Here is a 23,145-nt window from a genome sequence, read left to right as displayed (position 1 = left end):
TCCATCCTTTTAATCTTTTTACAGCCTCAAAAATCTGCTGCTTCTGAAACATTGAAGTGTGCAACGTTTAGGGAAAAGTTATATTATTTGCAAATGATACTAGCTCTGTCAGAGCCATTTTTAGGTTTAAAACAGATTTTTTCCTCCCCATCCATTTAAAGGAGGTCCTCTTGCAAAACCAGAAGAGTGTAAGGCAACTTCAGTCCAATGAGAACACGACAATAAACTGTTGCATAAGAATTGTGCATGCAGATTTTCATTAAAATAGATAAACTGAACAAATGTATGCTCATCTACAGAACTACTTGGACAGAGAGACAGTGCATATTTGGGTAGCAAAATGCAGTGCTTAATTTAACTTAAAGGCTGATTTGCAATTGAAAGGGTATTTATAGTTACTAATCAAAATTAATTACCCTCCTTTCTGGAAAGCAACTGAAAGGAAAAAAATACAAGGCAAGATGAAAAACAAGTCAGAACATATGTCATTAGCTTGTGTCAATCCACCTAGGTGCAGTTTCAAGTCTTGACATACTAGCAATTTGTCTTAAGTGTTCATAGAGAAAACAACCTTTTTATTCTTCAAAGGTGATTAAATACAGAAGTTACTCAGCAGATAACCATATATGCCTCAGCACACTGTAAGTCCACAAGTGTTGGGAACAGAACCATATGGACTTATTTTAAGGTTTGTGTTTCACGTTTAGTTTTGGTTATTCAAATAATGTGCATTACACCTGCATCAGTTCACAATAAGTTTATTTTATGTGAAGAAAAGCTTTGCCATTAATGAAAAATTTCAGTAGAAAACAGTACCTCCTGCTTTCAATCTAGATTACTCAAAAGTATAAGCTTGTATTAGTGAAAACCTCAGTAGAAATAAATCTGTAGGAAACATGTTCTTGGCACATGAAGTAAAAGCTTTAAACACATTAAGTTTGAATAGAGTATTTACCATGCAACCATGCTGGCAGAAAAGCCAGTTTCTAATGGCTGGTATTTGTCCCTCACGACAATAACATGGAAGACACTTAAAACCTGCTTACATAACGTTAATTGTATATAAATATGGTGTTGCCATAATTGACAGTCTTTATTCAGGCCAACCATTTAGTTTAGCAGTTCTAAATAAGTAATAGGCACTTTGCCTTTCTGATTTCCCCTTTCACCCATCAGCCAGTCTGAATCCATGCCAGGGATACTGTACACTGTTATCACCTAAAAAACAGAAACACACAATTATAACCTTTCCTTGCCTGGAAGAAGAGTTACAGTCTGCCTTCATGTGATGTCCAATGTCTTGGAACTGAGATTAACCAAGTCAAATAGAGCATTTAAAATAAACATCCATGGAACGTAACCTAGTATTTATAAAAGCTATTTCACTGGTCAATGAAAAAGTAACACGTTCTAAAGTCCCTTTTTTTCCCCCAATGAAATTCTATTCATTACTAATTCTTTTCTATTATTTTTTTATCTATAAAACTTGTCTATCACCATCAATTTTAACAGGCAATCTAAAAGAAGGCTTGTTGGATCTTCAAGTGCATGACAGCAAGACAGATGCTGTTCACATGCTTTATCTTAATAGAAAATCTTACGACACAGCTTCTAAGTCACTGTCTAAATGAGAAAAAAAGTCAAATAGAAATATTTTAATAATGCACATTTAAAACTCAAGGAAGTCTGAAAACTTTTTTTGTGGTTGTCTAGTAAATATTCTTGCAAGCTAAGCTGGTGTAACATGATAACTCCAAGTACAGAATATTAGAATATACAAGTAGAAGACAATGCTATAAGACTACTATTGAAGTTTAATTAAAAATCAGTTACACAGATTTCTTGATGTAGCACATCTTAACTGGCTGAAGGTACATAGAAAACTCTTACCTCATCTGCAAGTAGTGATAATTCACTGCTGTTTGCAGCATCATAGTCATAGAGAACTCTAGCTTTCCTGCTGCCACTTGATGACTTCAGTTCACTGATGCCTGAAGTAACTATTGAATTGCTTACTGAAGGCAATGAAGCAGAGGCTGAGGCCAAGACTGAGGGAGCAGAAACACTCTGCGCAGGAGTTGAGGAAGACTGATTATTATTAGAGAGGAAAGTAGATGGAAAGCTGTGGGAGAAAATGAAAAAAAAAAGACTTCTGAGTGAATCAGTTCTACATGGGGAGTTGTACCTGCCTCCTTGCCCGAATAAGCATTCTTGCATTTATCAACTACAGAATAAACATCAGTAGAGAGCAGTAATAGAAAAGCACTGATAACCTATATAAATAAGGTATAACCTAAATCAAGATAGTTTTCCCTAACCTGTAGTACAAATCACGCCAACATTCAAGAAGAAATACTGCCACCTTAAAAAAAAAAAAAAAAAAAAAGACTTGTAAAGTGCTTCAAACAAAACAAAAGCAAAGCCAAGAAAGCACTGTTGGTCAGACCCAATTCAGGCTGTAGTTTAATAAACATTTCTTTTGACAGCTATGCCAGTAAAAGCAGCCTCCACCTCCTCCTGCTCATTCCTCAATTATGCAGCTACACAAAAGAGTGCTGGTGAACCAGGACAGAGAAATATAATGCAGACTAAAAACACAGCCTCCCTCTGAAAGAATTAATCCCCCCCCAACTGTTTCTGTAAACTAGATCAGTTTGTTGATTCAGCTAACTGCATGCTGTAAAACAAAACTAAGGATCAACTTATACCAACTTAAACCCTCCTCTCTAGGTCACACTGCTGCTTGTTTAGCAACAGCTGTAGTGCTTGCCAGACCCTTCTGCGAGGTCAGTTCAACTCATTAACCTACCTGGAGAAAGAAAAGGATAAAAAGGAAAGTGTATAATCTTCTACAAAGTTAATGAGCTGAATAAAAAATCCAACACCGATGACAGCCAGAGCCAATACAAGGGAAAGAACAGAATAACAGAGCTGAGATGTGGAAGGAGTAGAAAGGAGAGCAAAGCAACAAGTGGAGGAATAAACCCATGCCCCAGTACAGGTTAGGGGTTGCCCTGCTGGAATGTAGGTCTGCAGAGCAGGATCTGAGGGTCCCAGTGGACAACAGATTGTCAGTGAGCCAGACATGTGCCCTTGTGGCCAAGAGCAGCAATGGTATCCTGGGGTGCATTAGGAAGAGCCTTGCCAGCAGGTAGAGGAAAGTTATCCTCTCTCCTCAGGCCTGGTGAGGCCTCACCTGCAATATTGTGTCCAATTCTAGGCTCCCCAGTACAAGAGATACATGGAACTCCTGCAGTAAGTCCAGCAAAGGGCTACTAGAATGATTATCATGCGAGGAAAGGCTGAGGGAGCTGGTCTGTTCCACCCAGAGAAGCAAAGGCTCTGGCAATCTGATCAATGTGTATAACTATCTGGAGAGATGGTGTCAAGAGAATCTGGCCAGACTAATCTCAGTAGTGCCAGGCAGTAGGACAAGAGGCTACAGGCATAAACTAAAACACAGGAAGTTCCTGTGTTCCGGATATTCAAGACCTGTCTGGACACAATCCTGAGTAATGTGCCTTAGGTAACCCTGCTTAAGGAGGAGGCTGGACTAGATGCCCCCCAGTGGTGCCTTTCAGGGTCAACCATTCTGTAATTCTGTGGGACAGGGGGAAATGGAACAGCATGGGAGGCAATGATGAGCTGTGATACTGTCTCACGTTACTCTGCCCTCTATCCTTAAATGCAGTTCTGTGGCAGACTAAGCTTCCTTATCTAGCAGCTGATGTAGTCATTCCTTGGTTCTTTGCTACCTTTGTCCCAAACCTCATCTGATTCTACCTTAAAAGCATGAAGGTATTGAAAAGTGGTAGAGCTGATGCAGTGTAAGACTGTGCAACCAGGAGTTGCAGAGTCAGGAAGAGGTGGAACTGCAGCTGCATTTCCTTCCATTCTTTTGACCAGTCTACGCATCAACTAGTCACTCAATTCCCCCATAACCTTCCTCATCAGTCCTCCTACATAGATACATTTTCATTAACATCTGAGATGCAGACATGTCACTGCTTGCCCTCCCCTCAAGAGGGTGCCAGTGTAAATTTAACACATGAAGTATAGTTTTAAACTATACTTCTCCTTCGTGCAAATGTTCATTCTCTGTCATTAGAGTCAGATCCAGCAACCCATTGCTTTTGAGTTGATTCAACAACCTAACCTAACAAAAATCGTTAAGAAGATTACTAACTTTCCCTCAGAACAGCTTGTTTAACACATTCACAGCAGGAACATAGTGCAAAGGACAGGATTACCCTTTTAAAGTTAGACTGAATTCCATATAAAAGTAAGTAGACTTCTGGGAGACTGTTGTGAGTGAACACAGCAATTCAATACTGTCCAAAGGAGAGAGTCCCCACTTCCCCTCTGGTTTACCTTGACCCCATTTGATCATCAAGAACTGGTTCAACTCATGGAGAAGAAACTGCAACCCCACTGATTTTTTTGTTTTCATTTGCCACATTAGATTGTCAAACCAATTCACCATGCTCCCAGAGCAAAACAAATGATCACAACAAAGGGAAGAAAAGCTAGATCCCACAGTTTGTAGGAATAACTGAGCTGTGCCTCATGATGTATTTATTACTTGGTTAGCTGGCATTCAAATAGAGGGATTTGAAATAACAGTCAGTTATTCCTCAATGTTGTTAAGTTACTGCTTAATACACTGCTAAACCTGTTCTCTGTTAACACAGTGATTACATGTAAATCATTCTCAGTTCAAAGGGTCACTGATTTGTACAGCTAGGGGAAAAGAAAGCCAGAGCTTTATAACCACTGTCATCACTGAAGCCTTAAGTCTCACTTTTATGAAGCCAGATGTAGGCATGTTACTGGAAAGCTTCAGCTATACAGATGTTGTCTGGGAGAACACTTGAGTAACAGAAGTTTCACAGTATAGAGTAGGGGACTAGTGATGGGTAATTTGAAAGACACAATGATGCCAAGGCTTAGGCTTGGCTGCTAGGGAAGCTGAGAAAATTCAGAGCAAAAGCAGGTATCAGCAGGAAAAAAGCCAACAGCTGGAGTACCAGAATATTTTAAATAGATTTGTTTAGTTCATTCTGAGGAACTAAGAAAAAAGAAGAGAGATTGCTTTTAACCAGGGAGTTTCGATTCCTTAAGCAGCCCCACAGGAGGGGAATGCAGAAGGGGGGTAAGCAGCTGGCATTGCCTTGAAGAGAAACATCCATAAACCCATGTCTATTTATGTAGAGAACTGAGCACAAGTTTTCCCCACACCTTCTCTACAGCTGACTCTGGAGAGTACATCAGGAAAGTCAGTACTCAGCTTCGGAACTTGAATACTCTCGGTGTGAACCAGGTTATGGTTTATGCCCTAGATTCTGACCCAGGTAAAACATAACATACAATCTACTCTGAGGCCCAGGTTTCTGTTTCAAGTAACAAACTGGATCACTTAAAGGCTGAACACCTTTGGTCTGCCAGCAGCTTCAAAGCAAAAAGAAGTCACTCTTGGCTTTCACATGAGAATATGGCACAACATCATTCTTAGATGTGCAAAAAGAACACGTGTAACTCAGCACTATAGATGCCTTACTAACCAACACAGCACTGGCAAATACAACCAAAAGCTAGTTGAGCTGGCAAAGACTGGTACTGCATCTGCTTACACGTAGCATAGGAAAACACTACGCATATCCTGCTTATCTGTTTATTTCATGCAAGTGCTATGCACCCAATGCCTATAAACTGAGGAGTCTTCCAAAGCAAGGAGAGCACAACTTGAGACCTTGTCCCAGTGCTCTGTTATAGTTCAGTGGGACTTCTTCATACAAGTAAGGAAAGACACACCCAAGATTTAATGCCATGACTGTTTTAATAGGCAGAGAAAATTCATGTGGCTGTTGGAAGCACTGAAGATTCTGCAAAGCTTCCATGCTTTCGGTTGTCTAGCAGTCCTAGCATTCTTATCAAAAATACTCATCAGATCACAGCCACGTAAAGGAACATCCTTCTGTTCTCCTGAAGGTAGTACTTTCTTCAAATACACTCTTTTACACCTGGTAGCAGTTTACACAAATTTTAAACAAAAACAGCTATTCCAGACATGCTGTACAACCTAAAGCAAGAGATTTTAAAGAGAAATACATTCTTCCTTAGGCTAAGGGTATTATACTTAAAGCTTTCAGCTTAGTAAATAGATATGGATAAGAGTACAGACTTTAGAAACATCCTCTCAAAATAGCTGTGTAAATATACCTCACTTAACTTCTAAGAGGTGCTTGCCCTTAATCCAGTAAAGTTCTTTTCAAGCTTTCAGTAAATGCATTTATGAGTTACCAAATTTTATGGTTGAATACTGTTTTTAATGGAATATAACTTTAAAGATGTAGAGCTTTTTTTCAGCAAACCAGTTTTAAAGACTTTAAAGTACCTATTCAAACAAACTGAGGGAAGGAAACCAAATGCCACAGGAAGCTGCAAGTGAGGAAAAGGACAAGACTCAAGAACACTTTTGTTTTTGCTTCCTTATAATCAAAAACATAAACAGAGATACTTTATAGAGACACTTATTCAGAACAGACACTTCTAAGTACAGTCTTTCAATGCATATGCTCACCCTACATAATATGGTCTGGTATAACTCTAAGAAAGGCTGATTTGTGAAAAACAATTAGAAATGTGAAACTTCATGAGAAGTATTTATGCAGGTATCTTTACATCACCAGGAGCACAAACTAACATCAAATAGCTTTTTCTCTTACTTTAAAATGCTAAACCCACAAAACAGTAGCACTAGACAAACTTGCTCATTCCATTGCAAGCACTTTGGATTACTGATTATAGATATTGTGGGCTACACTTCTACCTAGATACAACATATATACTGTCAATTCTCTTAACAGTGGAGAACGCAGTTCCACTGAAAATCAGGTAGTGCCCTGCAGCAAATTAAGAGGTAAAAGAAATTTACAGAGAGTACAAAACTTACCCCACACTGCACAACATAAAGCAGAAGACGAATGATCATATGTATACCTCCAGGAATTCCTTTTTATGCTATCAAATGAGGTTACCATGGGCCCACCTTCCCCAATCAGGAAATGCACAAAATCTCAGTAAATTAACCCTCAAAAGGCACGAGTGCTGTGTGTAGGCTTAGGGATGTAGTTTACAATGGGGTAATTACATATTAAATACCTGAGAAGAAATATATTTCCTTTCAGTCCAGCATGCCTCTGCATTCACCACTCTTACATCAGTTTCCTACTATTCATAAGCACTTAGGAAAAAAAATGTGGTTTTCCTCTGAAGTTTTTACAGTATTACTACCTTCCAAGTTGTTTCTGGAGATCCAACATATATTGGTAACATTGTGCATAATAGGTCATCTGAGCTTCAACAAAATCATTCAGACAGCGAAGATGATGTGCCTGTAATACAGCAAAAAAAAATCAAGTTTTTAGTCTATAGAAGTACTACACTGCATTAGAATGACTGGTCTCCTAGTCAGGTGCTAACACCAACATTATCAGATAGGGATTTATGCCCCATAGGCACAGTGCCTGAATTTACCAGGTAACCACGATAAAATGACACAGAAATTAATATTTGAGCACAAAAAATAGGTGCTATACAAGCATCATGCCAGTTACCCATGTTGTTTCCACAACAGAGTAAATATTTTAGGACGCTTTGGCAGTTTCGGGATTCAGTTAATCTGATGAACAGGAAGTTGAGTTTAAAGGAATAAAAAGGAAAGCTCCTGTCTTTTCAAGGTTAACAAAAGACTGATTCAGTAGCTATTAAACTAGAACTCAAAAACCAAAACAAACAACAGTTTGATGCTTTACCACAATGAAGTGAAACCTCATAGCCCAAAGTTCCCAAATAGCTTAATGGAGCTATTTTTAGGAAGTACCCCGATTTTGACTTTGCCCTTCTATCTCTTCTGTGTACTCACATGCGTGCTGCTAATTCCTTCCAGCAGAAGCCTGGTAATCTCTGCTTGACGATCAAATTCACTCTGAGTAATCCTCACTTCCTGTTCAGACTAAAAGTAAGGATGAACATTAGGTATTTGTACAATGCACTCTTTTATATCTTCCGACTAAAACAGTTCCATTTTATTCAGAGCTACCCATACAAATGAATTCACCATAAGCTTAGTTGTTTGAAATGTGCTTTTCTTTGCAGATTTAGGCAAAAAAAAACAACTGCGTTTTGGGCTCAGAAATGTTGAGGCCCTGTATACCAAGGAAACAGCTTTATCATCAGTCACCTACCTCATGGAGTCAGTGTATGCAAAAGGCAGTTTTTCTGCCTGCAGTATTACCCCACCCCTCCCAGTTACAAACCAAGTGTTCATTGGCATAACATGGTCTGCACCAGGGCTCTGACGAAGCAATTTAGGGTAAACCTCACATTGTCTTTGTCGTGTAACCAAGCAGCAATCAGCTGTAACATAATTCTTTGAGGGCAAGTTTTAAACAGGATAGTTCATAAGTTACTGTCTTATACAGGCCACCAAGCTGCTACAACTATTTCTGGAGATTGTCATTGAAGCATCTTTAAATAAATCCAAACTATAGCAAATGTTCTAACTTCAATTAAAGTAAAATTTCTATTAAAAATTACTTGCTTTAAGTTTCATATTTAAATAACTCAAATTTACTCCTTGTTGCATTTCATTCTCAGCCATTTTTAACTATGTTAACACTGTTATAGCAGTTTTAAAGGACTTGAATCTCGCACAAGCAGAAATTACTTCAGAGTATTTGGGGTAGGGAGAGAAAGGAAAAGGACACTACTCAAAACGAAATCTATTTTCAGGAAAACTCATGAGGTGATACCAACAGAACATTGGTTTCAAAAGGTTTTTGTGCATTTGCAAACACTCTGCTTTTGCATTCCACTAATGCTGATCCATATGGAGAATCACACAGAAGGATCTTAACCAGAGCAGTGAGCACAGAACAATGCAGTTACCCAAGAAATGCTTTTCATCTGAGGTCACAGCAGCTGGGAAGGCTTTCACATTAATTAAACAGTGAGAAGCAGCTGTGTATTTCTTACTTAAAACTGATAGCAGTGCATGTATCAATTTACAAAGGTTTTTCAAAGTTTGTTGTCTCTGAAAACCAAATGGTTTTATTCATTGTCTGATAGCATCAAGATTAGTTTTTGTTACAGCAGTACTGTTCCCCCGCCCATCTTTTTCCACAACAGTACCAAGTACTCCAGCAGACACATCCACTTAAATAGTAAAATAGTTCTCAAACTTTAGGATTAAAGGTGACCTAACCCTCCTCTTACAGTTCCAGTCTCTAAACTCTCACACCCTACACGTACACTCCATGTTTGCATCGTAACACACAGAAAATTGGAGTAGAAAAAGCCTTCATTTATTTTATCTCACAACCCCCAAGGTTTCAGCCAAAGCTCCACATCCCAGCTTCTGACAGCAAGTTCCTAACGCCTCCCACAGCTGCCTACCTCGTCCCTCTCTTTAAAAACCATACTCCAAAGGCACTGCTCTACAACTACCATTACTTTGTATCGCTTTGTTTTTATTTCCCACCCTCTACAGAAATTCCCTAAGAAATCTTTTCTCAACTGTTAGCACAGCTTCCCACAGCCTGTTCCCAGCATTGCTTTGTCAGAGCCAGTGCAACCAAGAAGAGCCCTTCTTGTAGCACTGGAGAAGCTACCACCAGTGCTCCATTAGCTCCACTGAGTGTGTCCCAGTGCAAAGGCTGGCATGACAAGAGAGAAAGCTTCAGACCCTATCCCCAGTCTAATGCTGTATTTATGAACCAGTCTTCAGCCTAAGGGCAATTTTCACTTGCTTAAGCACAGCATTCTCTAGTGACACTGGGTAGAAAGGTAGGGAACAACAACAACAACAAAAAACCCAAACAAACTTAAAACCACCAACCTCCAAAACAGAGTTTTCCAAGCTTCATGCATGCACTGCAACACTTTAATTACTACTTCATCTTGTGGAAAGTTGAATATCTGTGTTTTTGAGGGCAGTTTAGACTAGACCCCAGCCTTTCTGAAAACGTTCAAATAAGCTCATTCTTAAGAGGTCATTTTTAACAGGATGGCATACCAGTACATTTGGAAGGAAGTCTTGTAGCTCTTTTTCTTTTGTATCTTAGTACCATATGATTCTCATGCAACAAGAGAGAGTTGGCCAGAAACAGCTTACTATGAAACAAGCCTGGAAGTTTGAAACACCACTGGAGTTTGAAAGGCCCTAGAGGAAACCAGTGTATTCTGATGTAATGCATAAGGCTGCCAACATTAGACTAAATCAACAATATCCTTTATTACATTAGACCCGCACAAGTTACGGTTTCAGAATTCTGCAACTTCTAAATTGTTTACTTACTTTCGTCACTTCCTCAGCCCATATCTAGTCAGCATTAAGGGGGGAGGGAGGAGAATAAAAACACAAGCTTAGACATTGGTGATGCTTCAATACAGGATGCAACTAAATTTTGGCTTTTAACCACTTTCCTGCCCTTAGAACTTCACAGCAATTTAAGGAGGCATAAGCCAGTTGCCCAAAGCACTTCATATACAATGAAACTACGATGAGTATGGATAGCACTGCATCTGTGAAGTAAGTTAGATACTAAAGAGCATATGTAAGACTTGTAGAGCTTATATGTTAAAGGAATCTACTTAAAACAAGCTATTACAACACAAGACATTACTTAGAAAATGAGGTGGATCATACAAACTGCGTTACCTTATGGAGGAATTCAAGTTACCTTAATGTGTTAAAACATTGCAACACTACAGAAAGCTATTCTCATTTAAATACCATGTTAAGTAAAGGATGAAAGAGATGAATGATTTCTCTTGCTAATTTCATTACTGGTTTCCTATTGCACAAGCATTTTTCTTGAAACCTAAATTCAATTAAAAATCCTACAGAGGTATCTTGAACCGAGTATTACAGTAATGGCGAGTAGTACAGCAAAAATCACAGAACTGCAGAAAATTTACTCTAGAAGTTAATTACTTCAAGTTGCTGTTCCAATTCTCTCTTGCAATGCAGCCCTCCTTTAACCTTCATTTTCTGCAGTTCTAAGAAGATGACACAGTTGGGACTTTGGTAGGAAGAAATGTGTATAAAGATTGCAAAATCAAGTTATAACAAACAAGTTTGTTTGCTCTTTTATCTACTTACAACTGAGAAACCTGGAACACTAATTAGATGGAACCCAATATACTGTGCACATCCAAGACCCAAACCAAGTCAGGTTGAACAGCACAGTCTATGTTGTACACGATTAATTAACACCTTTTCCACTTCCACAATTATGGTGCTAAAACCAGGTAAGCTAATGAGTCCCTGCAACACATTTAGGATATACTGTACTTTAAGTTAAGCCATTAATTTATGTGACGTTTTCAGACTGCAATTTGTAAAACATTACTTGAAGGGAATAATTTCTACCTATTTCTAGCACTTTCTAATAATTCACTCTTACTCATATTAAAACAAAACCAGGAAAGTGAAGTAATTCCTGTCCCTTCAATGGGTGAAATTAATTTAAGTGATTAAAAAAGATAATAACTCCTTTGCATCTTAAGTTTACATTCATAAACTCTTGTAAATTAGAATATAATTCTGTATACTTCAAATTACCAGAAATATTCTGGTAAAACCAACATCTAATGCTGTACTGACATAAGTGCACTTAGTACACTATACCAATTCAGTTTGGAACAGAAAACATCTGAAACAAGACCAAAATGAGCTGGGTAGCAAGAGGAAACATTTGATAGGAAAATGAATGAACACAGGAGGCCAACAAACCTTTAGCCATTTTACATGCAGCAAGTTGAGCAGGTAAGAGACATTTACCATAATGTTATTCTCTTCAGGCTGAGAGGTATTTAGTTGCTTAAGTGCATAGATAAAAGACAAAAGCAAGTTAAAACACTAAATATAGCAGGAGAACAGATTACTGACACAAAGCACTGCAAGTTTAAGCTAAGCAAGACTGTGAACTGAGTATAGGTAAAACTGTTCAGATTCTTATTTTAAATATTGATCTAAGCTACTTCAGTTGTACAGTAAGCACGTGAGAATTAATTTCATCAAATATTAAATAACCTTATAACAGGGAGAAAAATAATCAAATGTAGATGAAATTTATCACTTTATCCTGTCAAAGAAAGTTTTAAGACATAGAAGTTTGCATCATAACTCAATACACTTTGCTACCCTATCAGTTCAGCACAGACTGTCAGATATCTTCCTTCATAAGTGAGCGAGCCAGCAGAAGATGAAACATCTGCATCACATCTATATCCAAGTTAGTTCTCATCTCGATATTGCAGAGGGTGATGAGATGCAATTTTTTTCACTTCTCTGGAAATTCTATAATCCAATACTTCTTAAACATGCACACTGCTGTTAAAATGTAAATAAAATTGAAGTACATGGAAGGTAGGCATGTAAGAGGCCTAGAGTTTCATGCTCTACCAGCACTAATTCATTTGTGCATAAACATATGAATTACTTGCTATGTGGATATTTAAGACTGCTCAAGCAGTAGCAGCAACTGGCAACACTTCTGTCCAAGCACCAAGCTCTGGATGATTACACTTATGGAATAAAAAACTCAAGTATAGAGACTTTATTTTAATACCAAGCCTAAGGGGAACTATTTCCCTGTGGTCTTTCTATTGCTTTAGATAGTAAGGCATATACCTGCTACCAGATGACTAAAGGAAGTTAATAATGAAAATACCTTTTTCTTTTTTAAACTTCATTGTGAACAAAGCCAAGCAAAGGAGTAAGTTCACTGTCCACTGCTTCCCTATACATTGCTTCCAAATCCCACTGCTAGCAGACCAGAACCCTGCCCTGCTCTCCATTGCTAGTCTTACAAATTAAGAAAGCTTAACAAGTAGAGAACATTTTTGCATAACATTTACATAACCTAAGGGGAAATGCACGCATGGACTTAACCACAGACAATATAAATACACAAGGACGGTGTAACTGACAAGGAAGATTACAACACAGGTAGAGATCATGTTTTCCTCTTTAGAAGTATCACTATCCCAAGGTGGGAGGTGCTTTATCTACAGAGCTGAGGTGAGTCTTCCAAGATCTTTCAGGACAGTGGTCCAATTGGAGAAGCCAACAAAATCTGACACCCCTGCTTCTGCTTCTTATACACTGCCCCTGTGTATGTAAATTATCCATACTTCTTCAGCATCTGTGTGCATTAACCCTTACGGGAAAAAACACTTCACTATCAATCATTAACTGCTAAACTTTTAGGAACGCAGTCAAAAGATAGCTCTGAGAATACTGTAAGCTGAAGTTGCATACATTCAGTTATCTATTTCCTCATTTAGAAACATTTTAAGAGTTTAAAAAGCAAGAGCTTTTAAGTCTATAGTAATTTTAATCTTGAACAAGCATTTTGTGAGGTAACAAGAACAGTTATGAGATATAAGGCTGAGTCTTACACTGTTTGGTGGTGTGAAATAGTAAACGATATAGAAAGAGTAAACTACAAATACTTTTGATATACAGAAGTACAGATAGGTTCATCAGTTGGAAGCAATTATACATACGCTTGAACACTTCTGGAGATTCAAATGCCAAAACCTGAACTCTGTATGATTTGTATTTACAAAAATCTTGGCTGACTGTAGCAAGTGGCAGTATAGGCTCATGTAGTATAGAACAAGGCAAGAATATTTACTTGTAACAAGTAAGTTCAACTTGATGAAATATCTACAAATAGAAGACTAACACCTTAATCAGTAATTCATTTCCTTGTGTTCTACTGAGGCATTTCTTACCAAGCACCCAGAAAAATAGCAGGGGTAAGAAGACAGGGCTGGAAACATAACCAAGCAGTCAACCTTATAAATATATATCAGTAAGTTAAAAAAAACCCAAACACACAAATTCTACTTACTGCAGCTCGAGCTTCTGCAACTTTTGCCTTCTTCAATCTGGTTTTTGCTGCATCCAAATCTAGTCTTTTATTTTGTAATAGCTTTCGTTCTTTCTGAAATAAGTGAAGTTATTTTGTGAAAACAGGTATAGGTGCTCAGAAGCAAAAGCCTTTCTACTTGGGAGTCTTTTTAATGATCACATACAAAAGCTTCTTCAGCTGAAGCAGCAGAATCAGATCCTAATTATTCTCATGTTTTATACTGAAGGTACATACATTTAATAGAACAATAGTTACAAAAAGCAAGTTTTCAAAATTATTTGGATTTTACATGATCAAAAGGGAGGCAAACCCACCAAGGGCATTAATTCTACCTGAGTTTTTCTACAATAGTTTTGAGGAAAGCAATAATGCCCTATTGTCGTCTACTTCATTTTGAAGTAGAAGTTAAAATTGGTGTGAAATGTTGAATAATAGACAATTTAACTTACAGTAATAGTTTTGTAATCTCCTTCAATAAAGTTTCTTAGGGGAGTGAGAAAATTTATAGCAGAAGTTTGAATGAGTTCTCTGTCTGCTGTCCCAATTCGTTTTTGTGTTTCTCCACATTTAATGAGTGCATTTCCTGCAGAGAAAAAACGAAAGTTAAGTTTCGGAGTGAGTCAGGCAGGTAGTGAACAAAAACAAAACAGGTTTCTACAGGCAGGAAGGTTTAGGAAAGCAGTTTAAAAGATAATCCAATGCCATCACAAAGGCTCTCAAAAGAAATCTGAATGAGCTACAAGAAAAACTGAAACAAACCAAACCCAAACAAAAATCCCACACACACCAAAATAAACAACCCGTAAACCAAACAAACAAATGCACTAAACCAAACCATTTTTATTAATAACAATCACAGGTCAAAACAAGATTTCAGTGAGAACAGATGCAGCTCTGTAGAAGTGCCACTAACTATAGCAAACTCCATTGTGAGCACTTATTTAAGAACTAGGTATCACACCTAACTATTTTAAGCGTACAACCTACTCCCCTTACACTACATTTTTGTTTTAAGTCAAGAGTAGTTGGTAGCAAAGAAAAGCTCACTTAGCTAGTGGAAAACAAAAGTGCCTTTTGCTATACCCATCTACTCTATCCCCATCTGTTCCAACTTCTAAGCAAGCATTTGTGGTCAACCAAACAGTAACTAAGACATTTGGCTGTGAGCTAGGTATAAAATCTGAAGTTGGTGTATCAAGAATAGTTACTATGTTTCAACAGGCAGATACAGCTCAGTTAGAAAAGAGGCTAACTTCTCAGAGAACTAACCTGTTTTGTGACACTCCATGAAAGCTCACAGTGTATCTGTCTTTATGCTGATAGTTTGTTATTTGCCTGAATTCTAAAAATTCTGCAAGTTAAGGGACAGTGTGCCTGAAAGTACAGCTCTATTTGATGTTAAAAAGCAAGACTTGAGGCTGGGGATCAGAAGGAAGGCCACGCATAAGTAAGAGAAATATACCCTGCCATTATTGATTTTGTATCCATTACGTCTTCTATAAACTATTTACATTTTTTAAGCCCCCTTTCCTTATTTTGAAAAGGAACACCATTGTTTCTAGATATAAAGAAGTCATTCTTCCCAGAATGAAAGTTTTCCCTCCTATCAGACCTTTACTGCAGACTGTACTATAGACACCTATGCATTTCAGATGGTTAAATTATCTGCAAGATCTCTTATCAGCAACTTTAAGAGTTGTAGAGAACACTAGAATTAAGAATTCTAATTAATGCCAGTGAAAAAAATATCAGCTATAACACCCACAACCCTCCTCTAATGGGTATATAAATTTGGTGGAGAAGAAATAAAAGTTAGATTATGTTCCACACTCTCACCTTTAGCAAAATATTGTATATTACAAAAAGCAGGAATGCTACAAAGTTCAAAGACTTCTTACTGGAGTTAATTTCATGTAACATTTTCACTCTACACCACAAGTAAAATGCATAAATGTTGTCAGATGTGTTCCTCCAATGAGGAAAATAAATTTCAGAATGATTTGATCTGGTAAGAAAATTATCCATCCACAAAGATGGTTATCATTCCAACAGCAGACTCTTCTTCTAGATTTGGGTAGAAGCCTCTCCATGGATCCCCTAATACTCAAAGATATACAGCAAGTCACCTCAAACTAACACAAAAATCATTGAACTGTTATCTAGAGGAAGACAAGAAATAGCATTTTATATCATAAAGAGAAACTAGATCTGTGGATTTTTCCTCCCTTCATTTCTGCAACACAAGACATATTAGTTTGCTTCTACCTACCATAGGCTGTTCCCGGACCAAATTCATTCCCAGCATCAATCATATACTGGCCTAGTAATTCTGGATTGTTCATGCGACTTGGTGCTTTGCGGTCCAGCTTCTCATACACAAATTCTTCTATTCTGGCATCTAAAAAAGTGTATTTGAAACAATTACTGTCATTCAAAATACAAGTTAGAAACTGCATATTTATACAGGCTTTCAAATTATGCCCAGAAGTAAAAGCGTGATAGAACAACTCTCCTTAACAGAACCAAACACTTTTACATATATATATATATGATCATTAATCTCCACCTATCACCGTATTAAGCCACAACATATTGCTTTGGTGAAAAAGCCTTACAGACATAAACAGGGACACTTAATTAGAATAGCTAACTCCTCAGATATAACACCCCTTTTCTCTGACCAACTGTTTTGACTTCATAACTCACTCAATTTATTTATGCAGTCAGTATGAACTAATTTCAGCCTGCAATAGTACAGACAACCACAAAGACAATGAACAAACCTGCCAATTTGATGCAAGCAAAAATAATACTATTAATTAGACAACTTTCATCAGCATTGGATTAAATAACTAGTCTGTCATGAAGGTCACAAAAATTAACCGGATACAGACAAACACAGGTACCACTGCATCCCCTGGCACTGAGGGTAAAACAAAAATGATCCAGATTCAATGGGTTTTCTTTATCCATAATATTTATTTTTCACTAAATGACAAAAGAACTGAGAAGTACTATAAAATTATTGGACTATTACATGGGTCTGACCTGAAGGGTCAATTAAAAATGCGACCGAAAGTAATTCCCCCCCCCCAACAGGATCACTCCATTAACAACAAAGGAACCTCTCTACAGCATGTGATAGTCCTCCCAAACAGGCTGCCAAACAGCTGAAGTTACATTCACAGATGAAGACCAGTGCTTAACACCGAGTATTTTTAGCTATCAGAAGATTGATTGGTCAGCATAACTGAGACACTATCATATATTAGCCTTCTACTGAATCTGCCTCACACAGTGCTAGCAGCCTTCAGTTAGTGATTCAGTATTTCTCAATTACAAGTTTCTGAAAAAGACAGATATTACAAATACTGAATTAATAAGGCAACCATTTCCTCTGGCCTAGAGAGGAATAAAAATTTGAGATGTGATATTCTGTAAGTTCTATTGCATCCTTCACATAGGATTAGTTGTTTTGGGGTTTACATTTGTTTTTTACATACTGCTTTTACAGAACTAAAGGATGCAGGCTTCAAAAAAAATCAGACTCCAAAGATCAGCATTATAAAGAATTTCTCTATTTGACATTAGATAAGTGCTATCAGTATATGATTTACCTATACTAATAAATCCTAACTCAGTTTGTCACTAGGAGGAGAATATTTATGTTTTCAGTGCAGAGGTATTAGCAGCATTGTAATTTTAACATTTGAACGAAACTAAAGGAGGCTTAGCTATTTTTGCTAATGGTAGCGACTAGACAGCATCTGAAATTCAGATTATACACTAAGCAAATTCCTGTGGCTGCCAACTCTAGTACAACTGCCACGAATGGCACAGATAACCATAGGATATAAGTCTGATACCAGTATCCTCAACAGTACCACCCATAGCAGCAATTTCAGAAAGAACTATTTAACACACCAGAAAATTACTCTTCCTCTACTCGTGTTTTTTCTGTGGTTTTGCAGTGAGATTCACTACTGATGAAAGCAAATTTGAAACTTTATTGATATAACATACTTAAGCAATACAATCTAATCACTCTTTTTCCATTTGAAGGATTAAGGAAGTAGCAGTAATTGGTGCAGTGTCTCTCATGCTCAGTAGCTCTTCAAAAATGTGCTTTCCCTAATCCCAGTTTTCAAATTTTAAAACTGGTGTATTTAGTCATAACTTGTGTAATACTTATTGCAGTAAACATTTATATTGGCAAATCTACTTAGTCAAAAGTTGCAAACAAAAACCTGAAGGGCTACTTACTTGGATTTGGCTGCAGTAAGACTTCTGTTTGTTTCATTATTTTTTCTGTCCAGAGTTTGGTGCATTCTGCTTTGCAGAGAAGGTTCTCCAGGTGAGCATCCAGTTCAGTCTTCTCTGCTTGACCAAGCTTTTCTTCAGTGAACTATGAGTCAATCAGGTTGAAAATAGTTAGTTATAAAAATAATTTCCCAGGACAAGTTTAAGACACTAACTATTCACTCAGTTACAAATCATGTTTTCAAAGACATAACCATTATCCGGTCATCAATAAAAATCTAAGGATAAATTCGAAAGTTGGTAAATTCAACACTCTTACTATCAGGAATAAAAGGGTCAGGAGGGTATTAATGAGACCAAAATGAGGACAGTAATTTAAAACATGATGAAGAAATCCTCCGCTTAACTTGGTAGTAAGAGCTCTCACTTGACATTTTGCCCATTGTTCATAGTGCACTTTGAAACATGAGCCAAAAGGAAAGAAAGTGCAAAGGTAACAAAGACAATTAAATTACTATATTCTGTATTTTGTAACTAAGTTTGTCCTTTCTCCCACAGTAAAACCTGAAGACACAACAGACTCTCACTGCAGCTACCTTTTAATGTGCTTAAGTTGTCCTGTGCACAACAAGCAGGACAAAGGTAGTGAGTTTAAACTTCAGCATGAAGATTTAAATTAGAATTAGACATTAGAGAAAGCTTTTAAAGACAAGGATTAAAAGCTAAAATAAACTTCCCTGGGAGATTTACATATCTTTGAGGCTGGGGGTGTTTTGCTTTTTAGAATACAAGTCAGTGTTGAATGAACTGCTTAGATATAACTGATCCTGTTACGCCTTAGAGAAACAGTAAGATGACCTCTGCTGTTCACTTCCAAGCTGACAATTCATTTCACTTGATATTAAACTCATGCCAAACCTTATCAATCCATAGGCAGCTCATACTTCAGTCCCAGTTCTCTGGGCGAGGGGGAAGCCACAATTTCAGATCAGGGAACCAAGCAAAACCGGAACTGAGGGTTTGGCCTGCTGCTTTCCAGAGCAGTAGCTCCTCATGACAATGATGATCTCATCACTTGACAGCCTGTTCAATGTCAGGCATTTTCAGAAGAACCTGACTTATGACTCAACCTCTAACAAGCTTGCCCTTTAAGAACATAATAGGACCAGAAGCATTTTAACTAACTTCATTCTTTACAAGTTCTTTTGTGGGCAGTAAGAAACAAGAATACACGTAAACTATGTTGCCTGAGTTTGTTTTAATTTCCATCGCAAGTACAATAAAACCAACTTCAATAAGATACTCACCTGAAGTCCAGATAAATCTTGTGGCATTTGCAGCTTTACATAAAAGCAAACTGCCCTTATGAGAAAGTTTAGTTGCAGTATTGGGAAGAATGGAATTTATTTATGAACATGTTACTACTACTGTTTAAAAAACTCTTTAAAAAGATATCAGGTACTAAAAGCTGTTCTCAAAAAGCTTCATTACAATACAATATAAATGGTCTTGAAATTGTTTTTTACTAATTACAGAGAAGAGTATTTGTACACAAAAAGGGGGCTTCCTGTTAATACTTCCATAAATCTTTTCAGCAGTGTGAAGAATGCTTAGTGAATATCACAGTGATAGATTTCACATATCACAATGATACATTTCTTAAAGAAAAAACTTAATTTTAGCAATACCGAGCAGAATGTGAAATAGTAGTATGTAATAGTAAATAGGGGTATGGTTTCCAGCACCAACTTAAAGCAAACAATGCTGCCACTCTTGATTTCCTATCTTGATTACCGTGAAACAAATTTGAACTGTTTTTTTTCTGTAGGAAAGTAGTGCTATGAATCAAGCATGTTTCTTCTTCTTAGAAGAATTGTTTCAACATAGGCAGATACTATTTTCTACTTTGATTAGAGCTCTGAAAGTTTTCCTTTTTACTAGAAGTTCAAAATATGTCAGAGTTACTTAATGTAAGCACCTGCTGGAACAAGCTGTATCATTAAGCCATCTAATCCACCCATCTATTAAATTCAAAATATATATACAAGTTGCCTGACTGTGACCACCTCATGCAGAAGGAACTTGTACTGTTTTGCATACACCTGAGCTATCACAGCCAAACTGACAGTTCAAGTCTACACTGAAAAATTACTAGGAAGCGAAATTGCATTAAATTAAGCCTCTAACTTCAGGTAGAGGTCTTGAACAATAAAAGAAGCCCAGCTCATTCCTGACTGCTACACAGACAGCTTGTCAGTTACAGAGTCTGGCAACAGGAAGGACCCACATTCCTATTACTACACCCTATGGCATTATTTATTTTACTCCAAATACCACTAACTATAACCATTTGCTACTTTGTTCCACAAACTGCAACTATTGCAAGACTGACTCCCTCAAGCATTTTCTGCCAGCTAGAAGGAAGGGTAGGCTTATGGGTGAAAACGGCCAGTAAACTTCATTTTTCTGTAGACTGCTACATAGAGCACGACAGTCTCAACACAGTATAATCTTGTCCACAGAAGGAAGAAGTTTCCTGGAACATGAATATCAGGTGGTTGTGGGTAAAACAGCCCCAGTCCCCTTGTAAAATAGAAGTCTGATAAGCCTGTGAAACAGCAACAAGGCATTCACCCTCTTCTAAGTTAAAATAGAAGACTTTAAGTGGTTTTCCTACAGACCACTTTATGCTGTTGGATTGTTTTATAGGGTTTGGTAGGAGATTTCTGTTTCCAATATCCCAAAACAACTAATGACAGAACATAGCATGTCATCCAGTGAAGCCTGAATATAAGAGTTTAACTCAACATACAAATCCACAATTTTTACTGGAGGCCAGAAAATTAACATTCAGGTGCTATCAAGAAAAAACAAAACTAAAAGTCACAATTCTTATTCAGCAACATTTTATGTAGACCTTACATAGTTACTTAGGAAAACAGAAGAAGCAACAGTAGCATACAGAACATGAGTTACTCAGACTATAACAGCATGTCAGGGATTTGCTCCTCCCGCTCATGGCTTCATTAAACTTCTCATTTTAGGGGAAAGTGGCAGCTGGTAGAGCAAAATTATTACTTCCACATTTCCCCTGAGTTTTAGTTTAGGTTAAGCAGATAACCAATGTAGCTATGCAGATGTAAACCAACCATGCAGATAGAGCACACTGCAGTAAAACACAGTTCACACCACCTTTAAACCATGTCAGACTGCAAAAACCTTAGATTTAAGGCAATAGCCAATTCAAACGCAAAAAGTCAAGATAAAAGGGATGAAATCACAAGGTCCCATCACAGGCTCTTACAAGGAAGAGTGAACATCTTTTTCTCCTTGTCCAGCAAGAAAAGGGAAAGGGGCGGGAGCTGGAAGAGAGGATCTGGGAAACACGTAGACCTGGCAGAAGCCGGGAAGGGGGGGGCCGGGGTTGAAGCATAGAAAGACCTCCATCACAAAGAGAAGCCACAAGGACTGCTTTAAGTTCATTTAAATTCGAACAACAATGTTTTCCGACGAGTTTGCATTTTCAGAGCTCTACTGTGCTACTGGTCATTGGCTCTGCTTGAATATTGAGATTTAGGGCGATACATCAGGCCGATCAGACCAGATAACAATGCTAATCACATTCCAAACCGCACAGTTCGACACAGCAAGAACTCGGGAGGAACCCGAGTGCATTACTAGGCACTGCTTGGATGTCCCACCTCCCTACAGGAAATCTGTTCAGGTTTGATTATATAAAGAACGGGGATTACGGCTCAAGACAACAGCTAAGGAACAAAGGCCAACTACAGTGCCCTTCGCATGGAGAAAGGGAAGCCTGGTGCAGAAACAATACGCTATCAAACAAGCTTAAAAACGACACTAAAGCTCAAACAAAACCAAAAAGCCTAAGCAGACAGATACTTTCACGTGTCACATCCAGAGATCCAATTTTACCGATCAGACAGCAGGATACATTTTTAGCACCAGCTTATTTCAAGCCAGACACACCTTCGGCCTTTCCACGACTAAACCCTATACTATCTCCTCGCAGCTGATGCCTGCTCAACTCGTCCCCCCGCCTTCCCTCAGCCCAGGCGCCCTCTCCCCTCCTCGCCTGCCCTGACCTTGGGCTGCCCCAGCCTTTCCCCGAGGCCAGCGGCTTTGCAACTGGCCTGGACGAAGTCCCACCATGCCCAGGACTATCGGGGACCCGCGGGGAAGGAGCTGGCTGGAGGATGAGGCGCTGACAGCAGCACATCGCTGCCCAGACAGGCCAGGGCCCCGGGCTCAACCCTTGCCAGCACAGCCAGGCCAAGCGCTCCCTCAAAGCTGGGCCCAGCCCCTCCCGACCGCCGCTCCCCCGGCCCAGGGCGGAGCCGAGCACCCCGGCCAACGCCCCAAGCCGCACTGGGTCCCGCGGCGGCCCCGCGGAGCCTCGCCCGCTTCTGCCAGCGAGGGCCGCAGCAGCGAAGCCCAGTCCCGGTAAGCCCCCCGGAGGGACGGGCGGGGAGTACCTGCACGGCGCGGCTCAGGAAGGTACCAGCATCGGCTGCCAGTTTCTTCACATTGAAGTCCATGATGTTCATCTTCAGCGGGGAACCGAGCGCTCACCCAACCCAGGCACCGGCGGCGGCGGCGGCCGCTCCGGCCCGTCCCTGTGGGGAGCCGCCGGGGGGCGGTGCCAAGCCCGCCGCCGCCGCCGATTGGCCCCTGCCACGGCGTCTGTCGCAGAGCCCGGATCAGCCGGTGGAGCGGCGGGGACGCCCGATCCGCCCCCCGTGAGGGGACGGTGGGCGGGGCCTCGTGGGTGAGGGGCCACCGCCCCTTAGGGCCCTGTGGCCGCTTTCGCTTCAGGGAGCTGATGCCGTTGTCGGCGCCGTGCTGGGCCCGTGAACCTGCCGCCGGCCGAGGGGGAAGAAGGGCTTCGTGGAGCAGGCCGCGGCCTTTACCGTGCAGA

At 39.1% G+C, this 23,145-nt stretch overlaps 1 protein-coding gene across 4 annotated transcripts; it reads right to left on the bottom strand.

Annotated features, from left to right (window-relative positions):
- Positions 1-742: 742 nt before the first annotated feature.
- Positions 743-22,901, bottom strand: SH3GLB1 (SH3 domain containing GRB2 like, endophilin B1). Of its 4 annotated transcripts, none has more exons than XM_061379254.1 (11): positions 22,703-22,900; positions 18,210-18,351; positions 16,216-16,344; positions 14,396-14,529; positions 13,926-14,018; positions 11,798-11,884; positions 10,358-10,381; positions 7,925-8,014; positions 7,294-7,394; positions 1,891-2,122; positions 743-1,218 (listed from the first exon to the last, which is right to left on the bottom strand). In XM_061379254.1, exons 1-11 carry the CDS (start codon positions 22,772-22,774, stop codon positions 1,111-1,113), a joined length of 1,212 nt encoding a protein of 403 aa, XP_061235238.1. In that variant the 5' UTR covers positions 22,775-22,900; the 3' UTR covers positions 743-1,110. The 4 variants fall into 4 exon arrangements, with proteins under 4 accessions (XP_061235238.1, XP_061235239.1, XP_061235240.1 ...); XM_061379255.1 differs by having other exon boundaries at positions 11,846-11,884; positions 22,703-22,899; XM_061379256.1 differs by lacking the exons at positions 10,358-10,381; positions 11,798-11,884 and having other exon boundaries at positions 22,703-22,896.
- Between the last annotated feature and the right edge of the window lie 244 nt (positions 22,902-23,145).

The sequence above is a fragment of the Neopsephotus bourkii genome, unplaced genomic scaffold (assembly GCF_033783945.1).
Source record: "Neopsephotus bourkii isolate Nb327-2 ecotype Australia unplaced genomic scaffold, CSIRO-AGI_Nbou_v1 NB_1768, whole genome shotgun sequence".
Lineage (NCBI taxonomy): Eukaryota > Metazoa > Chordata > Aves > Psittaciformes > Psittacidae > Neopsephotus > Neopsephotus bourkii.
The sequence above is the reverse complement of the archived record's forward strand: the minus strand, read 5'-3'. Positions and strand labels throughout refer to the sequence as shown.

Excerpts from the sequence above, each read along its gene's own strand:
- SH3GLB1 (XM_061379254.1), bottom strand. The coding sequence starts at position 22,774 with ATGAACATCATGGACTTCAATGTGAAGAAACTGGCAGCCGATGCTGGT. Across the intron at positions 14,530-16,215 it reads TGGTCCGGGAACAGCCTATG|GAAATGCACTCATTAAATGT; the intron begins GTAGGTAGAAGC and ends TTTTCTCTGCAG. Across the intron at positions 11,885-13,925 it reads TTGCAGAAGCTCGAGCTGCA|CAACTAAATACCTCTCAGCC; the intron begins GTAAGTAGAATT and ends TATGCACTTAAG.